The 27,954-nt window shown below is 38.7% G+C and overlaps 1 protein-coding gene across 2 annotated transcripts; it reads right to left on the bottom strand.

Annotated features, from left to right (window-relative positions):
- Positions 1 to 117: 117 nt before the first annotated feature.
- Positions 118 to 27,954, bottom strand: nkd1 (NKD inhibitor of WNT signaling pathway 1). 2 transcript variants are annotated; one of them, XM_082161169.1, is made up of 10 exons: positions 27,647 to 27,954; positions 27,497 to 27,529; positions 27,180 to 27,319; positions 10,132 to 10,189; positions 6,832 to 6,935; positions 6,072 to 6,167; positions 5,402 to 5,549; positions 4,243 to 4,324; positions 3,938 to 4,065; positions 118 to 3,743 (listed from the first exon to the last, which is right to left on the bottom strand). In XM_082161169.1, the coding sequence occupies exons 1-10, from the start codon at positions 27,669 to 27,671 to the stop codon at positions 3,238 to 3,240; spliced, it is 1,320 nt and encodes a 439-aa protein (XP_082017295.1). In that variant the 5' UTR covers positions 27,672 to 27,954; the 3' UTR covers positions 118 to 3,237. The 2 variants fall into 2 exon arrangements, with proteins under 2 accessions (XP_082017295.1, XP_082017294.1); XM_082161168.1 differs by having other exon boundaries at positions 118 to 3,746; positions 27,647 to 27,945.

Below are 27,954 nucleotides of genomic sequence, written 5' to 3'. Positions count from 1 at the left end.
GCATGCAAAAGTATTTGCACTTAAAAGTAGAAAAAGATGGAGTGTACATGCATGCAAAGAAATCATCAGAAACATTCTCAAAAACAACAGGCAAAGAAATCAGGGCCACCCACTCAGTAAGCAACAGTTCAGCTTTTAATGAAATATTTTCTCTTGGCACAGGTCTGCTATTAAATAAATAAAGCAATTATTTCCATCCATCTATATAAACAAACAAAAAAAAAAAAACATGAAAAATTGTTAGGAAAGTCACAAATTATCTGTACTAGTGTTCAGGTGAGGCATGAAATGCTACCACATTGTGTTATTTATATACAATCCTCTCCATGAATCACTTTCTTTGAGTCTGAGGGAGTGTGTGTCGTCCTACACACTCAATCACACCAAACAAAAGCACAACATAAATTGATAAATGTTATAGGTACAAATGGCAATAGCCGATCATCTGGATAAGCGCAGAATTAGTCTAAAACACTGGTATCATCAGCACAGCGGCCAACTCATGTTGTATTTACAGCCATCAGGCCACAGCTGATCCCATCAGACATCTATACAATACCAGTGTTAAAAGATAAACAAGAACACTGCAGGACATTCATGAAATATTATTATAAATGAACCTACTGCCTACTGTGCATTTAGATGTTTCGCACAAGTGCCGTTTTTAAACCTTTCATTTACTCATGAAGCCATGGGTTGGTTTTAGCAGCAATACATGTTTAAGTAATGGTCAGAATCATTTAAAATAACATCTCATACTATCTCACTGTAAAGAGAGAATAAGAAAATGAGAGGGAGAAATAAGCTCCACAGCACACATTCACTCCCCTGCAACAGCGAGACTGAGTAAAGGTTACTAGCTGTAATGAGACCACCCTGAAGTTGCAGGTGAGTTTTCCAGAGTCTCGTGTAGTGTGAAGCTCTCACATTTCCACCATACTGAGCAGAAGAGTCAACTGATCTAACTCTAAACATTAGGAAGTTGAACAGGTTCTAACCAAACATAATGTACACGTCTCGTCACTGACAAAAAATTCTTAATTTTGTTTGACTGCTGTCCATGTTGAGGCCAAAAATCGAAAGTGCCAAACTGGTACCACATGGAACTAAAGTTGTTGTTTTTAGCATTAATATGTGTTTCTGTGTTTAAAAATCAAAGAAGAGAGATTAAATCAATTATATCTGACTCACTTGGATTATTAAAACACCTGCTGTGAGTTTCAACACACACACACCTGCTTGAGTTTGAGCGAAGGCTTCTCTGTTTCGTAATCTTTCGTAGGGCTGGTTTCAGATGCACACACGCTCATTAACTCTCTGTCAGTGGGGTATTGGTGAGTTATGGGAGGACTGGAGACTCCTAGGCGGCGATACTGTCATCCTGCCCCTGAGGAATGAGACAGCTGCCACACACACACACCCCCTAGGTGACTTGGGATACATCGAACCTAAAATAGATTCATAATGTACTATTTAAATGCTGTTTTAAACTGCTGCAGGGAGCAGATGAACTCCAAATCAACCAGACTTGTTTTCTCACTTCAGCCAATAAGTGAGCACTTCTGAGCTAAAGGCACTACCATACTGTCTACAAGATCCTAATTCAGTCTGAGGACATATTATTGGATTCTGAAAGAAATTAAAAAGTCCCAAAGGTAATTCTCTACCAAAATATCCTTACAGTTCAGTGGTTTACTGCTCCCTTCAAAACAGATTATATCGTCTTGTCAAATCAATTACTCAAACATGAACAAATTAACCTGAGAAATGAAAATACTATTTTTTCCTTGGCAGAACAGTTTCCTTTACACTTGAATTACTTGAATTATCTTATTACTGAACTGATAATAAGGAAAGGTTGAAACCACAACTAAACAAGCATAAGATATATTGGGTCAAACAATATAAACTCTATTCAAAGTTTCCCAATCTTTTGATTTGACTTGACATAAACATGACAGGAATATGTTTTTCAAATAAATTATTTTTTAACAAATTTCAGAACATTATTATACAATCATCAGAAGATTATTTTAAGATCTCGTATTGTATGATAAACATAACATTATAAACTCTGATACCTAGTGGTCTTACAATGCAATTAGCTTAAAGTTACGGGGACAGGAAAACACACAAAAAAAATAAAAAAATAAAAAAAGAATATAAATGTTTCAGTAATAGTTTCCGTAATAAAGCTTACAATGGATTTAAATCCAATACATCTCAACATAACTGCAGATTGGTGGCATATTAGAACATACAGACAAATAAAAATAAAATCTGAATAATAAAAAAATTATATCAATAATACCGATAATCATAATAATACTAGAGGTAGCAGCTGATTATGATGCTCTGTTTTCTTCATGTAGATTGGTAGAGTGTAGTTCTCATTCTGTCCTTCAACAAAGTCCTCTCTGACGGTTTTAGCGTCTTTACAGGCTCTGTCTGTACATGTGTCCTGTATTGCATTTTTACAGGTGTTGATTCAGATCTGTTGTTTCGGAGAGAAGCTCTTCATAGATAAAGTGTCTTGAATGCAATGGCACAAGAAGTGCTTTTCAAGTGGTCTTCAGTGGAAAAAAACAAACAAAAAAAAAACAGGATAAGTGTAAAAAAAAGACACCTTAGGCACACAAAGAGCAGACCCCCCCCCCCCCCCCCCCCCACACACACACACACACACACACAATGTAAATTACAAAACCAAGGAATTGTATTCCTTCAAAAGTGGTTTAACTATTTGACAATTCTTCATTTAACAGGGCTGACCCCCTTTTCAACCAAACAGACCAATCAGATAAGCATTATTAAAAGTGAGATATCGAGGGAGGGAGAGAGAGAAAATAAGTGAAGCAGACAGAGTGAGAGTGAGAGTGAGAGAGAGAGAGAGAGAGAGAGAGAGAGAGAGAGAGAGAGAGAGAGAGAGAGAGAGAGAGAGAGAGAGAGAGAGAGAGAGAGAGAGAGAGAGAGAGAGAAGGGAGATATAGAGCACTTATGTAGAATGTAAACCTGTCCTAAGCTGACTAGGCCTACATCAACACACATTCAATCCAACACACATGACCTCTCTCACACACACTTATATATACAAATGCGAACACACTGTCTGTCACTTTGGCATGAACATGATGCCTTGTGTCCTTCTCAGCCTCAACGTGACCATAACCAAGAATATTTAAGATCATTTGTTACATGTTCCTTGTGTTTCTTCTTATTTATAAGAGGTTTCACTCTTCAGGACTGATAAAAGTGATGATAGTGATGATGATGTTCATGATGATGATGATGCTCGTGCCGCTGGACCACCTGAGCTAGTCCTCCTTCATACAGCACCAGACTCGGCAGATCCCTCACATGCTCTTTCTCCACTACCGGGCCGGACGTCGCGGTCGGCCCCAGAGCCCGATAGTGCAGTCCTTCTTTCGGCCTCTGCTTGTGCCGTCGGTACGGGCCTGAGCTTTGGTGCGGAGGGGTCTGCTTGGGGACCGCTGGGGGAGGTGGCGCTCCTCTCCTCATCACCCGACCAGCAGAGGCCTGAGTGGGCGGTGTGCGGTGCGTTTTGGGGGAACGGACTGCGTGTGTGTGCCGGGTGAGGATGGCAGGAGGATCCGTAGAGATGGTCTGTGAGCGCCGATGGTGAGCGGGGTAAACGTGGCCATTCTCGGGTTCTTGTGATCGTGAGCGTGTCTGATTGGATGAACGTGTGGTGTGGTTGGGTTTTGCTGGTTCTGTGGCAGGAGCTGCTAAAGAAAGCACAAAATAATTATTTTAATTGTTATTATTAGAACTTTTTTAAGTATTCATCACCACACACACAATATATACAGTACACTACAAATGCTGGATCACACAAGACAGATCCAAACTCCAGGTGTAAGTAAGGCCTATCATTAATGATATTGGCTCCATTTTCTCTATGTGATTAAGATCTTACTTGTTCCAAAGCGGGATGTGTAGTTTTCAATGCCGGCCAGGTCAAGGTAATGGTTTCTTCTCTCCAAGTTCTCATCCACACAGTGCCGCTGGCAACCCTGCTGGTTGTGGTGGTCAGCATGGTAACGCCTAATACAACAACACTGTGTTGAAATGACTGCAAGTACATTGCTCTGAGATTGTGTACACAAAGCAGGCTTGAACCAATCATTGTCCATTTGTCAATTTCTTTAAAGTTTATATTCTTAATGTTTTATGTAATTCCAGACACTAATGTGTAGTGTAATAAGTTAATTTCATAATTACCTAAGAAAAGCTCTTGACTTTTTCTCTGAAGGCTTGGAGTCCTCAATGCACTTTTCTCCCTTGTGCTTGGGATGGGGAGTGTCTGATTGAGAGGGAGAAGGAGAAAGAGAGAGAGGAGGGGGAGGGGTGGGGAGGGGGGTGTCTTTATCAAAGTGAGTTGCACAGCATCACACACACGCACATATATTGCAGCAGCTTTAAAGACCAACCAAAATAAGAAAGAAACCTTTGTTCCCTGTTTTCAATTTACTTTGAACGTTCATAAAAGAAGGAAAAAAAAGAAAAACAATGCTTCATTTATTCTATTTTGAACCTCAGGCCTCATATAAATCTAAAAAACACACACTTGTGAATTTGCATGAAGACAGCTGCTGTTCAAAGACTCTTCTCTTTCAAGTACATGACGGGTATAAATAGCCCAAATGACAGCACTAAACAAACAGAAACACTTCTGTTTCTTCAGAGTACTTTCTGTTCACCATCACATTGTTTTTTTACCAAGTTACACAGTAAGAAAGTGGCTAAATGTGGATATATTTATTTTTCAAAAAGCAAAAGACTTTCAGAGAGGGATAAGATAGTACTTTCCAAAAGAAATCCAAAAGCTCAGGGCTGCAGAGGTTTGTGTTGTTTCTCCCTCTCATCTTCTGCCTTTGACTATGAACTCATCTTACAATATATACAATGACATGGAAGACAGGGAAAAGGAGGAAGGCAATAGTGTAGGTGGTAGACAGCCAAAAATTCTGTCATTATCTACTCACCCTCATGTCGTTTCATGTTTTTTCTTTTTAAATGGAACACAGAATTTGGTATTTAACAACATGTCTAGGCTGCACTGGTCCAAAGAAAATTAGACTGTGTGGCAAGCTCAAAAAAGAAAAAGAAAAACATAAAAAGTATCATGGCAAATCACACATTGCACCTATACATTTCAGCCTGTCCCTTACATAAACCTCTTGCATGGCTTCAGAAGACTCCAAATACAGTCCTATTTACAGAATCAACATTCTGCTAAATCTTTTCTTTTGTGCTCCATGTCATACAGGTTTATAAAAACATGAGGGTGAATAAATGATGAAAATTTTATTTTTGGGTCTCCCTGATATTGCTCAGAAAAATATATCTTAATCATGGAAAACACACTCTCTCTGTGTACCTGTGTTGGTCTGGGTGACGGTCCTCCATCTCTGGCTGGAGTCTGGGGCGACGGAGAGTTTCACCCTGAGGGTCTTACTGCTGCTGGGGGAGTGATTCACTGATGAGTCCACCACCTCATATATAGTGTGCAGTAGACTGGTGATGTCCTGGACATAGAGAGATAGAGAGGAAAAAGAAAACACATTCAGTTAAGAGATCTTCACTGACACTAGACAGTCGATTAGTCTTTTATATGCTGTGCAAGCGTGATATATAAGATACATGCATTATTCATAATTCATACACAGGCATGTCCATAATAATGTATTAATCAGAATCTCCATAGCCTCAGGGAGGGTAAACAGATCCTGACGGCAGTGGAGAGCACATGTACACGCAAACATGAAACATGCTATACATCTGAGGCTATTTAGCATGTGAAAATGAAATGTAAATGCAGAGCAACTATGAGGCTGAGGGAAACAGTGAGAAAGTGAGAGTAAAAGAAAGTTGTGAGAGATGAAGTGAGAGATGCAGAGACAGGACAGACGCAGTGACACGGTGGAAGAAAAAAGACAGAGAGCAACATCAATTTATTGTGTCCTGTTAGTGTTGTGTTGCTGGGCTTTTTTCCATGACAAAAGACATCAGTCACTGTCCTTACTGCGCAGAGGTCTCAGACGTCTTACCTCTCTTGTGACCTTGCCGTTGTTATCGAAGTCGTAGAGGGTAAAAGTCCACTCCTGCCTGTTATCTTCTTCAACTGACACAGCGCACTCCAACTCCTGATTAATAAACAACAATGATAATCGTTGCTTTAGTAACACACACATTCAAATAAAATTTTCAGCAGTCATTACCCTTCAGAAATCATTCTAATGTGCTGATTTGCAGCTCAAGAAACATTACTTATTATTATCAAAGGTTGTGCTGCTTAATATTTTCATGGAAACTGTAATACATTTTTTTATTCTTTATTGAATAGAAAGTTTAAAAGAACAGCATTTATTTGAAACAGAAATCTTTTGTAACAAAATAAAATGTCTTAAAGGGATAGTTCACTCAAAAATGAAAATTGTGTCATCACTTAAGATATTTAGAAGAATGTCGGTAACCAAACAGTTGATGGACCCCATTGACTTCCATAGTATTTTTTTTTCCCACTATGGAAGTCAATGGGGTCCATCAACTGTTTGGTTACCGACATTCTTCAAAATATCTTCTTTTGTGTTCAACAGAACAGAGAAACCCATACAGGTTTAGAACAACACGAGGTTGAGTAAGTGATGACACAATTTACATTTTTGAGTGAACTATCCCTTTAACACTTTACTGCCACTTTTGATTAATGCATTAGTCTTGTGTGTGTGTGATTAATATATGTCTTAAAAAAAAAAAAGACTGACCCAACATTTTTAAAAGGTATGTATATGTGTGGTGTATACTGACCTCAAACTGTAATTGTTTGTGTGGGTCGACGGTGGCAGAGCCTTCAGTGTCCTGCATTCTCTCTTCCACACTGCAGCTGTCAGTCTTCTCTGGGGGCAGAGCCACTGCAGAGGGACAAACATTCACATAATGTTGAGGAAATCTGAACTCAAGAAAGATATTTCATGTTTTTTTTATTTAGTCCATAATGCAGTCCTCTTGGCCCTATAATGACATCTTCTGTATGTAGCATCACACAAAAGCACAAATGTGTTCAGTTACAGATACTATTGTAGAAATGTGAAATTCATAATCAGCTATTTTAATAAATTATTCAAAAAGTGAACGATTCCAATAATGGGGTTGATAAAGCCAGTGATATTTGGCTGGTCAAGTGATCCAATGGGTTTCCACAGACCACTGATGTGTCTTCATCTAATTTGACTGTACATAATTTTGTTCAAACATTGTTCAAAAGTGCTATCCATTTCTTAGTGTTTTTTCAATGAGGAAAATACTGAAATGCACCTTTAAAAAAAAAAAAAGTTATTGTGCATGTATGACAGAAAATTGACAGAAAAGGGAAAGAGTTAAATGAGAATGCAAGCACCTAGTTACTTTTTAATCCAACCATGTCATCTACTGCAGTCCAGTCCCAAATACTGAAGACAGTCACACAGTCGTATAGTATAGTATAGTATAGTATAGTATAGTATAGTATAGTATAGTATAGTATAGTATAGTATAGTATAGTAATAAATCACATTTTATACAAAATTTGCTATCTTATCCTCAATGTTAAACTCAGAAGTACATGTTCCTCTACACACTTTGTTAGAGTCTGGGAAGGCATTGATTGACATATGGCACACACGTTGCTCATGCCCAAATCTCAATTCAGTACCATTTTTTTGTGCAAAGGCAGTGCTTTCACAATGGATCTCCTGAAAGCATCCTTACAAGCGAGCCAACAACAACAACAATGGTGAGGAAAAACTCTCTAAGATGTTTAGGTAAGATGATGAAGAATTGAGAGGAACCAAGACAGCAGATGTAAATGTAAGCAAATGTAAGCAGTTTAAATCAAAACACATAGTTTCGACATCAATTACATTAAACGCCACTGGGTTCTTGCATGTAACTTTGACATCCCAAGTTTAAGTACAACTGAAATTTGGGTTATTTGGCTAAAGGCATGATTTTCAGTGAAGAACCACTTTGATTTTGGTCTGTGGCTATTATACAATTTTGAACATAGTCATATGAGGTTAGGTTTATGGTGCATTTTTACAGGGGGAAAAACGTCATACAGGTTTAACCAAAAGACGTCAGAATTTTTGGGTGAACTATCCCTTTAAGAGCAGACTTCGGGAAATCAGCTATATGCCTGGATAAAGCTGCAAGTATAAATGCTTAAATAGACTAACTTCTGACATCACAACCTAAGGCCAGACTTCAGAAACATCCCCGATATCCTAATTGTGTCTATGTCTGAAAACACAAGCAAATATAAAGTGAGAAAGACAGGGTCTAACAGTGGCCCGTTCTGAAGTAGAGAATGCCTGTCAGGATTAATCCTGAACTCAATACCCACATTTCAGAGGCAGTTTGTCTCTTTGTGTACTGGGTAATAAGACGGAGATGTTTTAAACGAGAGTAGATCTAACGCAGCTCAGTGAGGACACGGCTCAGCACCAGGCTGGGTCCTGCAGGCTAAATCCTCCCCCCTGCCCCAAATCCCTGTGCTTTGAAGTTCCATTCTCAAACCTTTTGGCCCAGGATCAGTCCGTCTGTAAAACAGAATCTCTAATTAATTAAGCAAAGTCAAATCTGAAACAGTGTTTGTTGTACGAGCCAAAAGGATAGGCAGACACAACAGTATCTCTCTCTGTCTTCTCTCTCACTCATTCACTTCTCCTCCGCTGATCCGCTCAGATCAAAGAGGACCTGTCTTGTCCCTCTGCAGCGAGAGGCAAGGGAGGATGAAAACAGAAAAGAAAAGAAAAGCACCAGAGGATGAGAGCAGTCGTACCCGGGGAGCTTTTACAGGTTTTTTGGAGGGAAACAGCGTCAGATCAGGGCTTTTGATCAGGGCCAGAAACTCAAAGGCAACGCTGAGCTCCAGGGCCAAAGCCTGCTTGCCAGCCAGCTCACAATATACAGGAGCTGTTTATCTAGAGGACTAACAAATGGTCACAAAAAAACTACACACATACCATACACACAAAGGAAGTGCTAACTCTCACAGCAGTGGTCAAAGTCCTGCCCCACAGAGTGATGAGACAGCCAAACCCGCAACAGAGCACTGGTGACGGAGCTTAAATACAGCGCTATACAACACAGGACAGCTTGGCGGCGTCCCAAACGTGGCTTTGAATCTAAAGGTTCACCTGGAGTTCACAATAAACTGCGAGGTGACTGAAGCCGAGTGAAACTTTAACAACAAGTTATCATTTCATGTTGCTAGGTAAAAAATGCTGGGTAAAAAAAAAAAAAAAAAAAAAAAAACACTTGCCTAAACCTTAGATAAGAACCTTGATCCCAGTCCGATGCTTTCATTACAACAAATGCAGTTGGAATACCGTTTCTTGTTGATAATTTTTTTTTTTTTACGTTACTATGAGCTTAATTTGCAAATTATGACATCCAAGGACTGATGACAAATCCAGAAGGTTTGGGGGGAAACTACAAAACTACATCACTCCCATTAAAATCAAAGAAGCTGTTTACACTCCATTGTTTTTTTTGTTTTTTTTTTTTTTATCAAGAAAGATAAAAAACTTTCTTTTCCACAAATTTAAACAAACTAGTATACAAACTAAACTAATATCTCACTTATGTCTGTGTATATGTCATGTGGAGATGTTATAGACACATAAACATATGATTAACAAAGAATTGCACATTTTTACAGATCCAATAAAAAAGGTGCCAGATCCAATTCCAGAGGTAACAGATCCAGGACAAATTTAACTCCTGACTATGAGGCAACCATAACACCACAAACAGCTTAGCCAATAACATCTCTCCTCGACTCACCTTTGACCCGCACAGATATGAGCGAACCACTTACAAGCACACATAAGCTGTAAATCTTGCACAGGAATCTGACCTTGCTGTAGCCTTTTGATCAATCAAATGATTCAATAAAACATCACAAGAAAAGAATCATTCTGTGCCAACACTGTGACTTCATCGAAACCCTTTCTTCTCATCACCATAGTGATAATATAGTATTTAATCCAGGGGGAGAAATAAAGAAACTGCTCTTTATATGCAAGAGAACATCAGTTGCTAAGATGATATAGTGAGATAGTTTACCTTCTAAACGATAATGTTCATCGCTGATGCCCTCAGCATAACCTTCATCCAGTGGGTCCTGCAGAGACAGAAAGGAAGAGAGCGTTAGGCCTCTTCAAAAGAATACAATTATAATATGAAACTTCTCAGATTAGAAAGAATGCCAAACTAATGCAATTATAGCATTTGAAACAACAACTGAACGTATACATATTTTGGTGTTTTTGTGTAATTTGTATTATGAAGACAGGAAATTGATGACAGGACATAATGCAGGCTGGATATTAATTTGCATCCCCCACACGAGCACCTCAGCATGGGTGCGAACTGCTAGACAACACCTCCAAAGACTAGATGGATGACATCACAGATAGAGTGAAAAACCTAGAGTAATTCTGGAAGTGTCTCATCCAACATATTAAACCATTCTACCCATACAACACAACACACAAGCAGCAGTCTACAACATTTCTTTCATCTTCCAAACCAGAAATCAGTTTAGAAGAAGACTATTGTCTCAACACACCTGCTACCTTTGTCTAATTTTCACTCCAGCTGTCTGGATACTAACGATTCATTTCTCTGGCCCAAAGACTGACCCGACAGCATCCGCTGAAGCTCTGCAGCTGCATGTGTGTACATGCTGTTTTTCTGCCAATGAGGGGATGCTTTGTCTTCATCCACACTAGACAAGCCCACTAAATGTCTTGCTGTAGTGCCTCCAGCCATACACTGGCCGCTAGAGACACAAAGCCGCGCACACAAACACACACGTTCACCATAATGCTCGAGAGGTTAGCCAACAGCATGCGAGGGGAATGCGCTAATTATGCGTTGTCTGGATGATGGATGAGATGTATTATAAATATGACTTCTTTTCAGTTGGTTGAAATGAAAACCAGTCAGCAAAATTTCTCCTACTATTTCTCTTTAACATTTTTCTTTCTCTCTATCATTCAAGGTCAAGTTTGGCTAAAGCACTACTTGGCCCTTTCAAATGAGTGTGCTGTGTTTGAGAGTGTGGATATGTGTTGTTACGCAGGACATTGAGGGCTGTGAGAAACTCACTAATCCCTGAACTTCACCTCTAAGTGGCGTTTAGCACAATCACTGTGGCGTCTGTCCGCCCCTCTCAGTCACTCTTAAAAAGCTCTATAGAGTCCACCAGTCTCCACCATATATTAAAACCTCTTTTCTCGTTTCTCTGCTTCTGTTTTCTCACCCCCCACCCTACTATAGGTGAAACCATCTTGCACAGCCCTTACAATAATACAAATAATAAAATTAAATAATATTTAACAACATGTTGGATTTCACAAGCCCAAGGATGTTTCACAATGCATTACAAAAACAATAAAAAATGATTAGATGCATAACAATGAACAAATTAATGAAAATATTTGAGTTTAACATAGGTATTGGTAAGACCTGAGAATGTGAGTACTAGGGATATATGAAAAATAAATAAAATTAATAAATACAAATAAAATTAAAATACATAATAATAATATATTTTTAATGAATTATTATTAAATAAGTTATGAATTATCACTATTGTATATAAAATATTACATACATTTTTTTTACACTTATTAAAATTTTAAAAATATATATAATATTATACACACCATGGAATTACCCTGGTACATGTCCATGTTACTTTTTAGATCCAGTCACCTTTCAAGCAAATAGTGGAGTTTGTCACTACATGGCACACGGACACACTGTACTACAGTGACCTTGACAACTAAAACAGTCCTTTTTAATTAAATAACATGTTTTTGTACACTTGCCAGATAACATCAGAGGTTAATTGGCTGTGGAGAGTGTAATCAATAGAGGCTGATCTCTCTTCAGCGGTGTAATGAGAGGCTGAAGTGGGATCTGTACACACTGCGTGAGGGTGACCATGTGCTTCAGGTCACTCACTAATGTATGGAGACTAAGTGCCATTTATAGCGCAATTGAAAACTCACTGAGAAAAAAAGGGACAGAGTTTGCGTGCGAAGAGTTAGAGAGAAGTAAAGAGGATTTGATTAAAATAATTATCTTGTAATTTCACAGATTAGGCCTAAGTCTTGTGAGCAAAGGTGGGCGATCTGACAAGATCTGATAAGAGTAATTTTATTTCACTTCTTTAACACTGCATTGTCTTCAGTGTGTAAATTAAACATACATGTATTCTTATTAAAGGTAAATGTAAAGGTACAAAAGTGATTCAATCAAGAGCAGTGAGAGATTTTCTCTCTTTAGTTGTTTGATTAACATTAAAGGTAGGGTAAGCCATTTGTTTCATAAACACTTTTTTGTTATTCTGGTTTAAGTTGAATTCAGACTCAGATTGATGCTATTTTGAGGGTGCATGCTTGGCCATAATGTAGTGTGTGCTTTTGATTCTCTCATCTACACAGAAGCAGCAGTTTTTATTTTTGCAAATCATAGGCTACATTATTACAAGGAAAAATATTAACACACGAGGGAAATCATTGTTGTGTCAATGAAGATGTGAAAAAATAGGCATAAATCTAGCTTACACATTTACCCAAATTATCATACGCCTGTTTAACCGAAGCTAATTTGGGTGGGTTTCTCCCATCCCCAATGTCACTTCTCTGTCTTTTACGGCCCTGATGAGAACGTCGGTCTCCTTGGCTGTGAACCGCTCCTGGTGTGCGCCTGGCAAATCCGCCGTTATAATAGCAAACCGCCATGGAACAAGCGCGCCTGCTCTTAAAGGGAATGTGAGATGACGCTCTGATTGGTTTATTTCACGTTACGCCCAAACCACACCTATGAATAATGAAGCTACTTCAGACCAACCCATTTTAGATTTGCGTCAGACCGGGCGCAAGAGTCATTTATCCTGCCAGTATAATAGCAACAGCGCCCAAGATCCGCCCACAAAGTTACTTGCATTTCGCGTTTGATACTTGCGTTTCAGATCGTTAAAATAGGGCCCATGATGTATTTTAACGTCTTTTATGACGCTTCGCTGAATCTGCTCTGGCTGTGCGCGACCTGCGTTTTCATGTGTTTTGGAGGAAGCGTGGCTTTGGAGACGCTCTGAAGGGAGAGTGAGATCTAATGCTTTCAATGCTAGCTTGCTAATGCTAGCTTCTCCAATATTGCCTACCCTACCTGTAATATGGAGACAGCAGCAGGTTTATTATGCTACTGTCACTTTAAGACCGAATGCAAGGATCCAATATACTCGTGCGTTTTCTTTCTCAACTGTTTATGTTCATTGAAGACATAAATTACTGTGTTTATGAGGATACTTGCAAAGGCGGGCATTCTGACACATTAGTATGTGGCTTTAACTGTTCAAGCCTAATTAGGTGGCAAAAAGAACTGTTCAGTATCAGTACCCACACGTTCTATGAGCAGCGGCTTCATGTGAGCACGTCTCTCAGACAGCGCTCAGAAACAATCTCTCCGACAGCGTGCACATTGACTATAGCAAAATGAGTCCTCATTCAAATTATAAGCTTTCATGACCATGCAGCATAGCAATGTCAGGTGAGTGTGTAACTATGATAGAGACAATAGTCTCTATCTTTACCGGTTGATACATTTCTACAGATTAATAGTGTCTACCAGTATATTGCCCACCCCTACTTGTGAGTGACATTTTAAACAGAATGAAAAAAAAAGTCCTGTGACAAACTCCTGGTGTGAATACATTCATATCCATATTTGTTACTGTCTTGTGTTTATAAATGTTTATAACAGATGGAACAATGATATTTCTGCTGTGGGTATTTTGCCTCAGCAGCATCATGAAAAGGCCTGTGAAACATAAACAAGGGCTTCACTCAATCTGTGCCAGCAACCAGAAACTCTTTCCCAGACACCATGTTTCACACTCTGTGGAAAACCAACTGGATCTTTTTGTTTTAACACGAGCCAAAACAGGAAAGAAGAGAAGTTTGAGTACTTTACTACAAATGGATGGCCACAGAACCCAGTGCAACATTACTGATTTGCCATAACACATAAACACATACATCAAGCACTCAATTGCTGTTTTTGTTGGCCCTGTTATCAGTGGAATAAGCCTAAACGAATCTTTCAATATGAAATTACAAATACAAGAATGAAATAAAGTTAAACTAAGAGATACAGAGTAATGCCCGGTACACATTGTGCGATTTGTACAATCTTTCCCAGTTGAAAGATGACCAATTTCTGTGGTTGTGGCTCCTAAACGATGGTCCTACGTCATACAGTGAGAGAGGTTCAAAGACGGCTGTTGTCACAGTTTTGCGACCAAAGATATCCTGCGATCATTTTCTGACAGTGAAAAACAGTGGACCAGTGGGGCCATATTCTCACTTGAGGGCATTGAGATACCAATGAGTGTGTATATGCTTAATACTATAGACTTAATGCTCCTCTAAACAAAAAATGTAAATAAATAAAAAGCAGTTCTGAATGACTTAATCCTCAATAAATTATACATTAATAAATGCAAGTTTGGTCCACAACAGAAAATACCACTTGGCTAGTGCCCCCAAGGAGTTGGAGACTCCTGGGCTAGCTGTTTTTAACGAATAACCGCATCTTCTTGAGGGTAATTATTTGTGTGGTCACCCCCAAGTGTCTGGACTGGCACATTAATATGTAAGGACCAGGGCTGTACACAGGTTTTTATAAATACCGAGGTCCTTGCTATAGTGATCCTGCTATGGGGGTTCGGGGGCATTTCAATCAAATGTCAATGCAATACTTCTATGTTCAGTGGCAAATTAGCAATTTATATGAGCATCAAATATTGGTTTCAGCAACTTGTTGGACTAATCTGTTAATTTAATGGTTCAATTGTTCACTCATGAAGACAGTCACTTGTCACCACCTACTGGCTTAATGATGCAAGTTGCGCAAACACTCCCAATGCTGATACTGGTGAAATATAACATATTCGAGGACCATATACAAATATTAATATTTATACAGTACTACTATTATGGCATTATAATTAAGGTGCTTGTGTTGTTAAATTGAGCTTATATTTATTTTCCACTGTAATTAGCAGAGAACATTTATATGTGTTAAACAGGAATACATTGTAATAATGTTAATCTCATCATGGGCACAGTATACAATACCTGCTCTTCCCCTCTCATCTCCATCACATTCTCTCTTACTTCTTCTCGCAGTCTCCTAATCTTTGCCTGTATATCTTATCTTCCCAAGCTGAGCTTTGATTGATACAGTCTTTGCAAACTGATTGTTTCTGTTACTCGTTCAACAGTTGTTTTATCGTAAACAGTTGTTTGGTTTAGCTACTTACATCTCGAAGGCCAGACTCGCACTATATGACCTTTAACTGAAAGCGTGTTGTGAAGCGTCGCGCTCGGCTCGCACCTTCTGTGAACATGAAGCCCTAAAGCCTACTTTGATTTGGACCTCAATGGTGCGTACGGCCCTGGTAAGGACTATGAAAAAAATACACAGAGAAAACTGCAAAGAGAAAGCTAGGAGATTTCTCACCCAGGTTAAGTATGGGGATATGTGTCTTAATTAGATTACTCATATGAATGTGGCCTTGTTCATTTTGTCATTATGGTATGTGTGTGAATTCATGTATGTGGGTAAAGGAGTGTTTGTGTGTGAGTGTGTGTGTTGTGGAAAGTCCCACACAACTCTGTCTGTATTTTCTGTTTGCTTGCCACGCCACAAGGGCTGATGGACAATTTACAGTGCTGATGACAGTTCTGCATGATCATGGGCCAGACGCACACACCCACACATAAAACACACAGACAAGATCAGTCGCCAAGCCTTCACTACGCCATAGCCTTGGAACGTCATCAAACCCTGGAAAACTTAATTAAGACCGTCGACTCTCTCTCTGTCGCCTTCTCACTCCTTCTCTGTCACCTTCGGTTTTCACACTCACAGACCAGTCCTAATCATATTAAAACCAGGAATACAAGATGGAAGGCTGTGAACGGCAGCCAACCAGAACCACTCCATTTTTAAGACAATTTAAGCCTTCACAAAGACACATGCACCTACAGGTGCCATATTTCACCGGCGAGACAATCAACCATGAACATAATATAGTCACGAGCGCTGACGGAAAAAGACTTGCAACTGAATTCCTGATTAATCTTCTGTGTCTGTTATCTTGCTTAAGCATATACGGTTACATGCGCAGGATCTCTGGAGAGGGGATGTATATGCTAGCACAGCCCCCTGCACCGAGGGCACGGCAAAACCGGCCCTCGCTAGCTATGGGCCAAATCCAAAAATGACTCCCTGTACTCCCCCCAGTACCCTACATACTTTCCTAAATGTGAGGATGAAAGCGTCTGGAGTGCAGTGACCTACATAAGCACTTCATACTTTATAATGAGCAGAACAGACAACCCAGACAACCTAGACAACCTGAACTACTGACTGGAGTGTCAGTACTGCACTCTTAAAGGGATAGTTCACTTTGAAATTAATTTTTGGTATGTTTTAGCTTACCTCAAGGGCATCCAAGATGTAGGTGTCTTTTTTTCCGCAGTAGTTTCAATTTTGATATTTTTAGGTCAAACCGTTCTTGTCTGTCAGTCATATAATGCTGGTCTATGGTCACTGTCTCAAAGAGCATGCACAGAGTCCAAATTAAAACAATTCCCCATCGTCCAAATTAAACAATTCCCCATCGTAAGTACACATTGATGGCCTAAGACACGAAACGAGCGGTTTGTGTGAGAAAACGAACAGTATTTATATCGTTTTTACCTCTTATACACAGCCATGTCGAAGTGATCTGATCTGACGTGTACGCAGACTGGTGCATAGATATATACACTAGATGTCGCCTTAAAGACATTCGTTCCAATGAACTTCCGTAGACAAGGCGACATCTAGTGTGTACATATCTATATATAAATATCAAAATTGAAACTACTGCGGAAAAAAAGACACCTACATCTTGGATGCCCTTGAGGTAAGCTAAAACATACCAAAAATTAATTTCAAAGTGAACTATCCCTTTAAAGGGAAAGGTCACCCCAAACAAAATATATTGGGTCATCATTTACTCATGTCATTCCAAACCTGTATGAATTTATTTATTCTGTCTTTTCTTTTTGTTTTTGTTTTTTTGGAACATGCAATGAAAGTAAATGTTTTGAACCCCATTTACTTTCATTGTATGCACAAAAACATCCTTCAAAATATATTTGTTTATGTTCCACAGAAGAAAGAAAGTCATGTGTACGAGTAAATGATGACAGATGTTTCATTTTTGGATGATATCCCACACTGACCAATAAATAAGGCGATGTCTTGCTGCCTGTCTTGAATTTTGTGGGTGTCACACTCCGATTAAGGCTGCTAAAGAGGTAACAAATGAAACGACTCCCTCTGACTCTCGGATTCAGTGTCATATATTGTAACACCCTGTTTTGGCAGCTAATCAATGTGAAGAAAGAAACGGCGTGCAAATGGAGACAATTGTATCAGGATTCAAATCATGGAGTGACTTCACCCTATGCATGCGTGTGATATGTAGCCTATTTGTCCCTTCGGGGCTTGCCCTAGAAAGTATGAGTTCATGTGCGCCGGGAGCACTTGTCAGCTTCAGAGAAAAAAAGATTTACATTCTATAAACAGATTGTTGACACAATTTTCCTTATTAAACTATTCATTCAAGTTTAAGCGAATGCCAGGAAAGCGCTCAGTTACACAGCGTTTATGACAGACTTGTGTTTGATAGATTGCAAACAATATAGCTCATCAGTTCTTCAGTGTGATCTGGAGGAGAGAAAGAGCATTGTTCACTGCCAATGCCATGATATCCCACCACACCCATAAGAAAGTCAATTGGGCCATTAACTCAGCAGTAGGGCTGCACGATATTTGAAAAAATTGACATTGCGATATTTTGTTTTTCTGTGATATATATTGAGATATGAAAAAAATATCTGTACCCTGCCTGTAAATTCTCTAAACATCATGTATATATGTACCCTGTTGCTGATGAGAGATGTTGGCGATTGCACTATGGACAGAGTAAACCTCCTCCTTGTCATTACTAACCTCTAACTTATAACACTACAGAATGTATTAACTGAAGTCAATATAGACAATCCCTAAATAATGTTGGGTTTTTTTTTCAATTATGAATACTTTGGGGGGGGGGGGGGGGTCTGCTTTTATGTCCACACCAATATCAATATCAAAATCAAACCTAGACCCTTCGATTTGGACTAAACACCACAACTGATCTGGTGTAGAGAAAAGAGCAGAGCGATTTGCAGCAGATGGACTGTTAAAGATTTTAGCATACAGTCTGTGTGTAAAACAGCAGTTGATTCAATGTTTCAAGCATTTTATAGTTACAAGTCCTGTTAATCGTATAACCGCCCTGGCACAAAATGCCCATTCCACGCATCCAGAATCCAAACACATCCTGCTAATTTACTGAATCACAGGTTTCTAAATCAAGGCAAGCTGAGCAACAGAAATGTAGTGGATGGTTGTGTTTGCAAATCCATGCTTCTGTTCAGATGGTTAGCTTACCTCCAACACAGGATGGAAAACACCACTTTCGTCTCAATACACACCTCTCATCAAACAGCCATAGTCGAAACAAGGGACAGATTAGAGAATACTCATTCAGCAAAGAGAAAGAAAGAGAGAATGAGCTGAGTAAGACAGTGACTACTTCAACCAAAACAGTGGTGAAGAAAATTTTTAGTCGTAAACATTACTACATAAGCCCACAAATAAACTTGTCATTACAGTCATATGACCTTTCAAAACATAACATTCCTAGTAATTAAAATAAGCATCTTTCTGTCATCAACAAACTATTTTTGATGCATTGAACAGAACATATAAAATGAATAAATATCATAGCAATCACACATCATTTATTTGTAGACTGTAAAAAATGTTTTGCCGGGTAACCTAAAAAATGTGTGTTTACAGTAAGCACAACTCGCACATATGCCTTGACTTTTTTTTTGCACTAATCATTAGTTGACCCACAAGCTGCCGACATTGGCCCGGGCCGTTGTTTAAAAGTAAAAAAAAATAACAATAAAAAAATACTAAACAACAACAAACATCTGGAGATGCAACAATAGATGCCCATGTTGACAAGCGTTTGTGTGAGGGGGTTAAAGAGATTCTCAAAACTAGAGATTCTAGTTTAAAAGAGTATGTAAATTTGTATTACTTATACCTTCTGGAGACAAATAGCACACTCTGGACAATGATGAAACTTTCTATTATGCATGCATTGAATGCCTGTGTTTGTGAATGCTGTTAATGGAGTATACATTGCAAGACATGCATCAGAAAACATAACATTCATAAAGTCAAATAAAGTGCATATGTGTATGCACATCCATGTGTTAATTGTGTGAAGTATGTGTATGCACGTATTACAGTGTAGGCTAGAAGGCCATGTAAACAGGTCAGTTGTGTGGGGTTTATAGATGTTGAGTTTGGCTAAGAAAGTGATTAGCAAAACACTGCTCAATACCAGCTACATTTGGCAGTCGCTGTGTTTGGAGTAAGTGTTGTGTCTTGTATCCTCGAAACTGGTGATTAGACCGTAACCTTGCATATGCATCAGTACAGTTCATGCTCTTTTTTATATTGTCTTTGCAAGGTGGACACAAATAAATCATTATGGTGTGTGTGTGGGCAGCTGCTTGTGTCTGTGTCTGTAGAGGCTCCTTAGTAATTTCTCAGATGAGATTAACATTGCAAACATTTCCTCACACATTACCTCATCCACATCAAAGTGCTCTATGCTTATGTCACCACACACTTACTGTCCACACACACACACACACACACACACACACACACACACACACACACACACACACACACACACACACACACACACACACACTAGCCTTTCTTACTCATATACACACTTTCTGTCACTATATGGAGATATGGATATCATATCTACTAGTTACAGAGATTTTAACAAATGCAGATTTATTAAACTGGATGTAAGCATGATTGTGTTTATCAAGTATGTTTGATCGTGTATTTTGAGCATTCAAAGACCATGAAATGACTTAACAAATGCAGTAGTTCATATTTAAAAAAAAGTTGGGGCAGGATGTGGGCAGTTCCTTTTTCTTAACAGAGAATATAGGCAGACATTACAAATACAGGAGCTAGAAGGACACTTTTCCATCCCAACATAGACTATATGACTAAAACAACAGTCAGTATCACTGATAGACTCAAGAGAAATAGGTTGTTGGCAGAAATAGTTAGTGAGAGATAAAAGCATCAATCTTATCACTTTGCAGGCAAAAACAGGACACTTATTGAGCTAAAATGATGCAAACATAGTACTGGTGAGGCTATGCTCTCATTTACTAGAGACACCTTAAAAGCATGAAAGCTGCAGAGAGAGAGCGCGCGCTTTGAAGCACTGAAAATGAAGCAGCGCTCCCCGTTTGTTCTACTCTCTCTTCCCCTTAGGTGATCCCTCCTTTACCCTCTCCCCATTTCCCCTCTTCCTTTTCTTTTTAAAGGCAGAGAAAAGGAATAACTAAGCTGCCCCAAAAATACAGAGAAAGACTTTTCAAACATTGTGTTTGAAACTCCAGCCTGTTTCCTCTCTGAAGGACTTTAAACACCAGAGTAACAGAAAGCTGGAGATTTGTGGAAGTCAGAGATTTATCAAATCCTTCAATATGACTATTTCATAAGTACTCTAAACACAGATAGATAGCAATAAAATTATGAATTAAACATGGTAACAAAAAATAAATCCCTGCTATTTGTTATTACTGTCTCTTAAAAGGTGATAAGCTAACAAATATAAAAAAAAAAAATATCAAAGAAATTTGGGATCAGTATGATCTTAATGTTTTTGAAATAAATAAGTATCTTATGATCACCAAGACTGCATGAACTTGATTAAAAATAATAATATATTAATGTTTTATTGCAAAATATTATTACAATCATTATAATAACTGCTTACTATTTGAATATATTTTAAAATATAATTTATTCCTGTGATGGCAAAGCTGAATTTTCAGCATCATTACTTTAGAGTCACATGATCTTTCAGAAATATGCTGATTTGGGGCTCAAGAAACATTTCTAATTATAATCAATGTTAAAAACAGTTGTGGTGATAAATATTTTTTTTAAACTGTGATACAATTTGATGATTTTAAATATGTTTGTAAATACATACTAGTAGGCTAAATGTTTATTTACAGATAGCAAATCAAGTATCTCATTCTTCCCTTTGAAGTACGGAAGAAACATAAATGTGTCAGAGCAGCTGAATAAATAGGGGTGTTGAAGAGGTTGGAATAACACTGTCCTCAGCTCTGCTGCTTGTGCCTGTGGTTGAGTGTGTGTGTATGTGTGTTTAAGGAAATTTGGAAAACACAGCCCAATTCTCAGCTGTTAATCCTGGCAACTCAGTCCACACATTCCCACCATGCACTTTGATCTCTAGAGCACATCCGGACAGACGTGCTTTAATGCACAACACACACACACACACACACACACACACACACACACACACACACACACACACACACACTTTCTCTCTCTCTGATGCACCTAGCAAGGCGCCATCCTAGCCTCCAGCCCACCCCCATGACACACATACCTGAACACTATTTTTACACACATACTTGCATACTTGCATACATGCATTACTCATAGTTGAATGGAAAAACACATACAAAACATGGGGCAAACCATTTAAAACACCTACAACTGAGATGATTGCCATGCTTTCCATGTGTACTTACAACCCAGCATTGCATGTCTACTAACCAAGAGTAACTCGAGAAGAAAGTCTAGTCACCTCAAAGCTGCCTTTCAAGTTCCACATCTCTTTACAGGTTATCCCAACATAGATGCCGTGCACAAGCTGATATTCCTGATACAGACTCATTCATAAACCTCAATGAATGAATCAATGACAGTCAATGCATTTAAATAGTTTAATTACAGTATAAACAATAATCTGTCTTTTTAAAACATAATGCCAGCACTTAAGCTTAACTAAAATAGCGCCAGTACATTTCTTATTACGTTTCTTACTACCAGACCTAGATAATGTGATTGTAGTTCCGCTTCGCCCAGTATTTATACATTTTAATGAGACTACAGTTGGCCTTGACGTTGTGAAGTTTGGGGCCACTAAGAATTTTTTAATAATTAATAGTTTTATTCAGCAAATCGATCAAATGTGACAGTAAAGACTTTTACAATGTTGCTAAAAAAATCCTATTTTAAATAAATTATGTACTTTTGAACCTTCTATTCATCAAAAAAAATCCTGAAAAAAATGGGTAAACCTTTCACAGAAAACTTTCTGCATTTTAAAATTGTAAAAAAAATATAGGTTTTCCCCATGAGGACCAAAAAAGATGTCCCCGCAAGGTCAAAAATGACTGGTATTGCTATCCTTGTGGGGCATTTGGTCCTCATACTGTAGGGTTTACCAGGAACACATACACAAACACACACAAAGTATGGAAAAGAAATGTGCTAAATGTTTTATTTCCTCAGTTCTGAACAGACAGATATGTTTCAGGATGTAAGAAAAATGGAGTGAGTTCAGTCTGTAGCAGTAATGTTAACATTAAACAATGTAAAATACTTGATAGAGTAGATGACAGAGCAGCCACCAGCAGGTCCCTTTACTATTCTGGTCCTGGAAGAACTCTGTTCCCCTCCTCCCTTCTTGTCTCTTATCCTATTTTCCTTTCTCATAGGAGACCCTCAACAGCCCTACACTGGAGCCAGGTGCTGTCTCACTCCCCGGAGGCACCCTCTTCCCTTTTCTTTCTCTTTTAGACAGAAAAAAAACCCATGGCTTTTCTCTTCCGCCCCCACCCTCTGTCTTTCAATCTCTTTCTGTCATCCTTTCTTAACCAGCCCTGGAGAGACATGGTAAAGCTGACGTCTAGAACAGAAAGAGAAAAAAATTCTAATGGTAAGTGTGTGACAACTACACTTGAAGCTTAAAGTGAAAGAAATACTTTGGATATTGTGAAGGGAATAAAAGAGACAAAGGAATATAGTGCATACACTGTCAGTCTTTGTGCTACAATAAAGAAAACTCTGAAGTAAAGACAGAAAGAAAAAAAAAAGTGTGCATGTTGTCTGGAAGGGTTTAAATAGTGATCTTTGGAATCCCAAAAATTTTCCCAAAAGTTCTGAAATTCCTGAAGAAATTATTTTTAGAATTACAGTTCTCTGTTTGATCTGGGCTTCAAAGTGTTTGGTCCCTGAGCGATACTACACAGAGTGATACAGAATGCTTTCAAAGTCATGATCAAGCCTGGTTTATAGTTGACCTATTGGCCGCTTTTGACTGTGGCAGAGATTATGTTTAAAGCTGTGATGTCTGGTTTGCCCTAGTTTAGAACTGCTGTGCCAACTGGTTTCAGAGTGGTTTTCAAAAGCCACATTTCAAAGCAGTAACATCGTCTGGTCTTGGCACTTTGATTCTGACTGATTTTAGAGCTATGATGTTGAGTTTCTTCTTTGATAGTGTTATTCGGACAGGTTTTAGCGCTGTGGTGCTAACTTTTTTGAGAAGGTCTGGTCTCTGTTTAAATTATGACTATAATAGCTGAGGTTTACTACAGCTTGGTAATGGGACTAACACACATAAACACGACTGTAAGCCCCACATTGATAAAAGCTGCACCACATGACAGAACACCAATCAATCAGTTTTAAAGGAACAAGAGCATCACTGCAATGACTTCAGACCAGAATACAAAAAAGTGAAACAGTAGGTCTGAAAAGCTGCATAAAGAGGACAGGAAATGATGGAGCTAGACTTAAATTTACTTTCCCCACATGAGAACCAGAGCTCAACCTGCTAACAGCTAGGCCACAAATCTGACCCTCACCTCTTTTTGAACAAGACCCTATAGTGTAATTTACAAAAAGGCGCAGGACCAATGCAAAGTAGACTGGAAAATGGGCAGTTCTACATAAGAAAGTTGTGTGTGTGAAGGCTAGTTAACACCGCACAACACAACACACTCATCAAACAGGTTCCTGACTCCGACTCCCCACCATCCATACCATCTGAACCACATTAACAACACAGACACACACAACTGTCCACACAGCTGCTATAAATAACTAACTCTCCAGGTAGCCTCTATTAGTCCCAGTATCAGCCTGCTTTTATGAGTGAGGTAAGGTTTATGCTTTCTTCATGCTCAGGGAGTGAGGTAATTCTTCTTCAACCAGTCCATGGCTTTTCTCAGTAAGAAAGAGAAATCTTAAGTAGATTGTTTAACTTAAGTAATTACTTTTGACAAGCTAATTTTATAATATAATTATGTAGTATAGTATCAACATCATGCTAAAATATCTCCGATTCAGAAGATCAGGAAATAAGTTGTGGCTACATTAAAGCTCAAGAAACATTAAGAAAACAAATGAATAAATAAAATAGGAAAAACAAATTTTCAGTAAAAACTCCACACACTGATCCAATCAACAATTCTCACTAGAATAATACAAATAATGGTTGAAACATTCTCAAATAGTTCACTTGCAATCTAAAAAGGGGGAACCAACAAAGGGATGCATATCCTCCTTCCAGCTAAACCAGCCTCAAATTTCATCACTCCATAAAATATTAAACTGTTCTGGAGATTCTTTGTAATGTCAAAACAAAATAAGTATTTTGAAAAAAAATATTTATGATTTCAAACACCTTCTCGCCTTCTCTCATTCTTTCATTCCATCACTCCATTAAGCTTAGTCGCTTTGGATAAAAGCGTCTGCCAAATGCATAAATGTAATGTAAATGTAAATGTAATGTAAAGCTTATGTGATTAAAAAGATTGTTCAAATGTTTGAATTCTTTCAGTAGGGATCCTTTCCCAGCCTGGACAAATCACTTCACACCAAATGGGAAAACATACACTCCTCAGTACTGCTATTGTTTCTTAAACTTCTCATTAGTACATCAGAAGAAAAACAAGCGGGTATTGTTGGACAATTCCTGATTCATTTGCAGACTATCATATTGATGGAATGAAATGCAAGGCAAATGTTAAAATAGAAAACTGTTTGGCTTTAAAGTTAAGTGTGGTGAAATCCGAATACCTAAATAAACAACAGGTAAACCAATGAAGTCATTTCAGACTTTGTAACTGTTGTTCAATGCATTATGATCTCTCCAGCTACAATAAAACCTCCTTCTCACAGTAATAAACATCAAACTGTGTGAACTTTGTGCGTTCCGTGCACCTTAAACTTATTTTCTCCCCTTTAAAACACAAGAGCTAAAATCCACACTTCACAATTTTGTTGCAAAGTCTTTGTTTGCAGTGCAGTATTATGCATGCCATCTTACATGCCAAATCACTGTTTATGGCCATTGCTTTCTTAGTGATTTGAGAAGAAATCGAATGCAGCATTTCTCCAGGAACATTCCTGATTCTGAAAGTTTGTGTTGTGTTTGGAAGTCCACAGGACTGGGTTTTAAGAGGCTGTGGCTGTACTCTCCTGCTGTTTAATATTTCCTCTCTCTCTCTCTTTCTGTCACTCTCAGCATTTCTTGCTATCTCTCCAACCCTTAAAAAAATTCTTTCGAGACTCCACAACAGCCCTTGACCAAAAGAGGCTTACTCTGAGGTATTTCCAGAGGATTTCTCCTCTCCAAAACGACAGTGCTCTTATGTGTTTACTAGGATGCCAAATCTGAGACAGACTGGCCCTCCCTCCACCCCTCTCTCTACTTCACAATACAGCGCTGTCACCAGCCTGTCAGCCTGCAATGCTTTCAACCCGCCGTGATCTATTACCTACAGAGAGAACTTGCATCTGTTCCTAGCCCTCACACAGTTCTTCCCACCACGTTCAAATAAACCATTTACCCATGTGAGCCGCCGGTGAAAAGTTGATGCGCCTTTTGTCTAAACATGACTGCTATAACATTTTCCTTGTTGGGCAAATTCAAGATTCAAATACACAACTTTTTTGCTTGCAATATAAAGACGTTAATATTCAAATATATACTTTCAAATACACATCCGCCTTTAAGATACCAACTGTATTTAGGCTCTTTATTTACCCATTGATATTTCCCCTCAAAATGACAGCCTGAACCTGTCTGGAAACCTGATTTTACCTCTTCCTATCATTCAAAGGAATAACAACACAAAATCTCCTCCTCTGGCTTCAAAGGCAGCAGCTGAAACCGAGGAGAGCGTTTTAACAGACATCATTAAAGGGAAACGTGTATTCAGAGAATGTTTCTCCTTTAATCACGGCTGGTAATAACGCCGCTGGCTTTCATAGTTGGGCTACAGAGTGTTTCCAGAGAGTAAACTATTGTTCTTGATGACGTCACAAAACAATGCCAAGATCGTTTTCAAAGCGCGTGAATTGGGTGGTCTAGTAGCGCGTGTGGCCTCGAAACAACGATCACACTGCAACGCGAATATCACCTACAACCGAATACGGGTAGCTGTCATGTAATATTTCCATTAACGTTTAACTTCTATTCAACATCGACATTCAAAATGTAGCCTACACTCGCGCAAAGACAAATTTACCAAAATAATTTTAAGTGGTCTTGTGATATAATAAATAGGCTACATTTTAAAATGACAAATATTCAATTTAGTTTCTCAATTAATTTGAGATCATAAAATTGCATAGAATTGGAATTCTTTGTTTAATATAATTTTAGATCAATTATAGCACGTCACATCGCAGGACACCGCTAAAACGGCTCGATATCATGTCAACTACCCATAAGCAATTAATGTAGATCAACAGAAAGAAAAAGAGTTGAATTGCGACAGTTGTAAACGATGTTGTCTTTATCACAACAAAACAACGTTTTTGATCAGTTAAAATACGAACTTTCAACTGCAAACAGCTCAGTTGCTTGCTTCAAAGTGCGCAACATTTCTCCATAAAACTTAATACCCAAACAGTTGATTGTCGTGTCTTTAAATGCAATAAAGAGCGAAGGCGATCAAGCGCAAAGGTCACTTAGTCCAACTTTCTGAAACTCCGAAATCTTCACACGTGTGATAAAGAAATTATTAAAGCCGTTGACGTACCCGTGGAGACAGTCCGCAGGTATTTTTCTGCTGGCCGTCCTGCTGTTGTACACGAGAGCTCGAGCAGTAATACTTCTGCTTAACCATCCAGTCATCCAGTCCTTTCCTCGCCAAACATGCGTTAACTACAAAACTATCGCCTAAACAGCAAGAAAACACAATGTATACATGAGTTTACAACTATTACAGTCAAACAGTTTTCAAATATAGTTTCTAACGCTTTTCTTTTTGTTTTCGCCAAATGTTTAACGGTGCTGCTTTGTTTTATCAATAAAATAAAAAGCGTTATTATTTGTATAATGAATAAGTGTACTCACCTTCAGGACTCTCCCTCGCTTTACAAATAGCAGCTTTGAAAAGGAAAAAATATGTCGTATTTAAATGTAAGCTATTACTCGAAAGAACTATATCACAAGTGCTTTAAAATCAAAGACTTGCTCTACAACACCAAAGAGATGCCGTCTTACCATGTTTGGAATGAAGTTTACCCATTTCTCTGCATCGGAGAGCAATTGAGAAACATCAGAAATGAAAAACAATCCAGAAGGAATGCGATATTTGTGAGCGTCCTTAAAGAAGAGCGCGCGGTCTCCGTACACATCCAGCAACGGCGGAGGATCGAGTGATCTGCAGCTCCAGCGGACGAGACGAGAGGCGCTCCAGCCACTCAGCGAGCGTGATTGACGCCTCGCGCAGGCCGCCTCTCCTTCCGTCTGATTGGACCGAGGCGGCACATGAAAGGGAAGCGGGATTCTTTTGGAGTCTCCAAATATAA

Source organism: Leuciscus leuciscus, assembly GCF_965113295.1.
Source record: "Leuciscus leuciscus genome assembly, chromosome: 2".
Classification (NCBI taxonomy): domain Eukaryota; kingdom Metazoa; phylum Chordata; class Actinopteri; order Cypriniformes; family Leuciscidae; genus Leuciscus; species Leuciscus leuciscus.
This window is presented reverse-complemented; position numbering and strand designations above follow the sequence as displayed.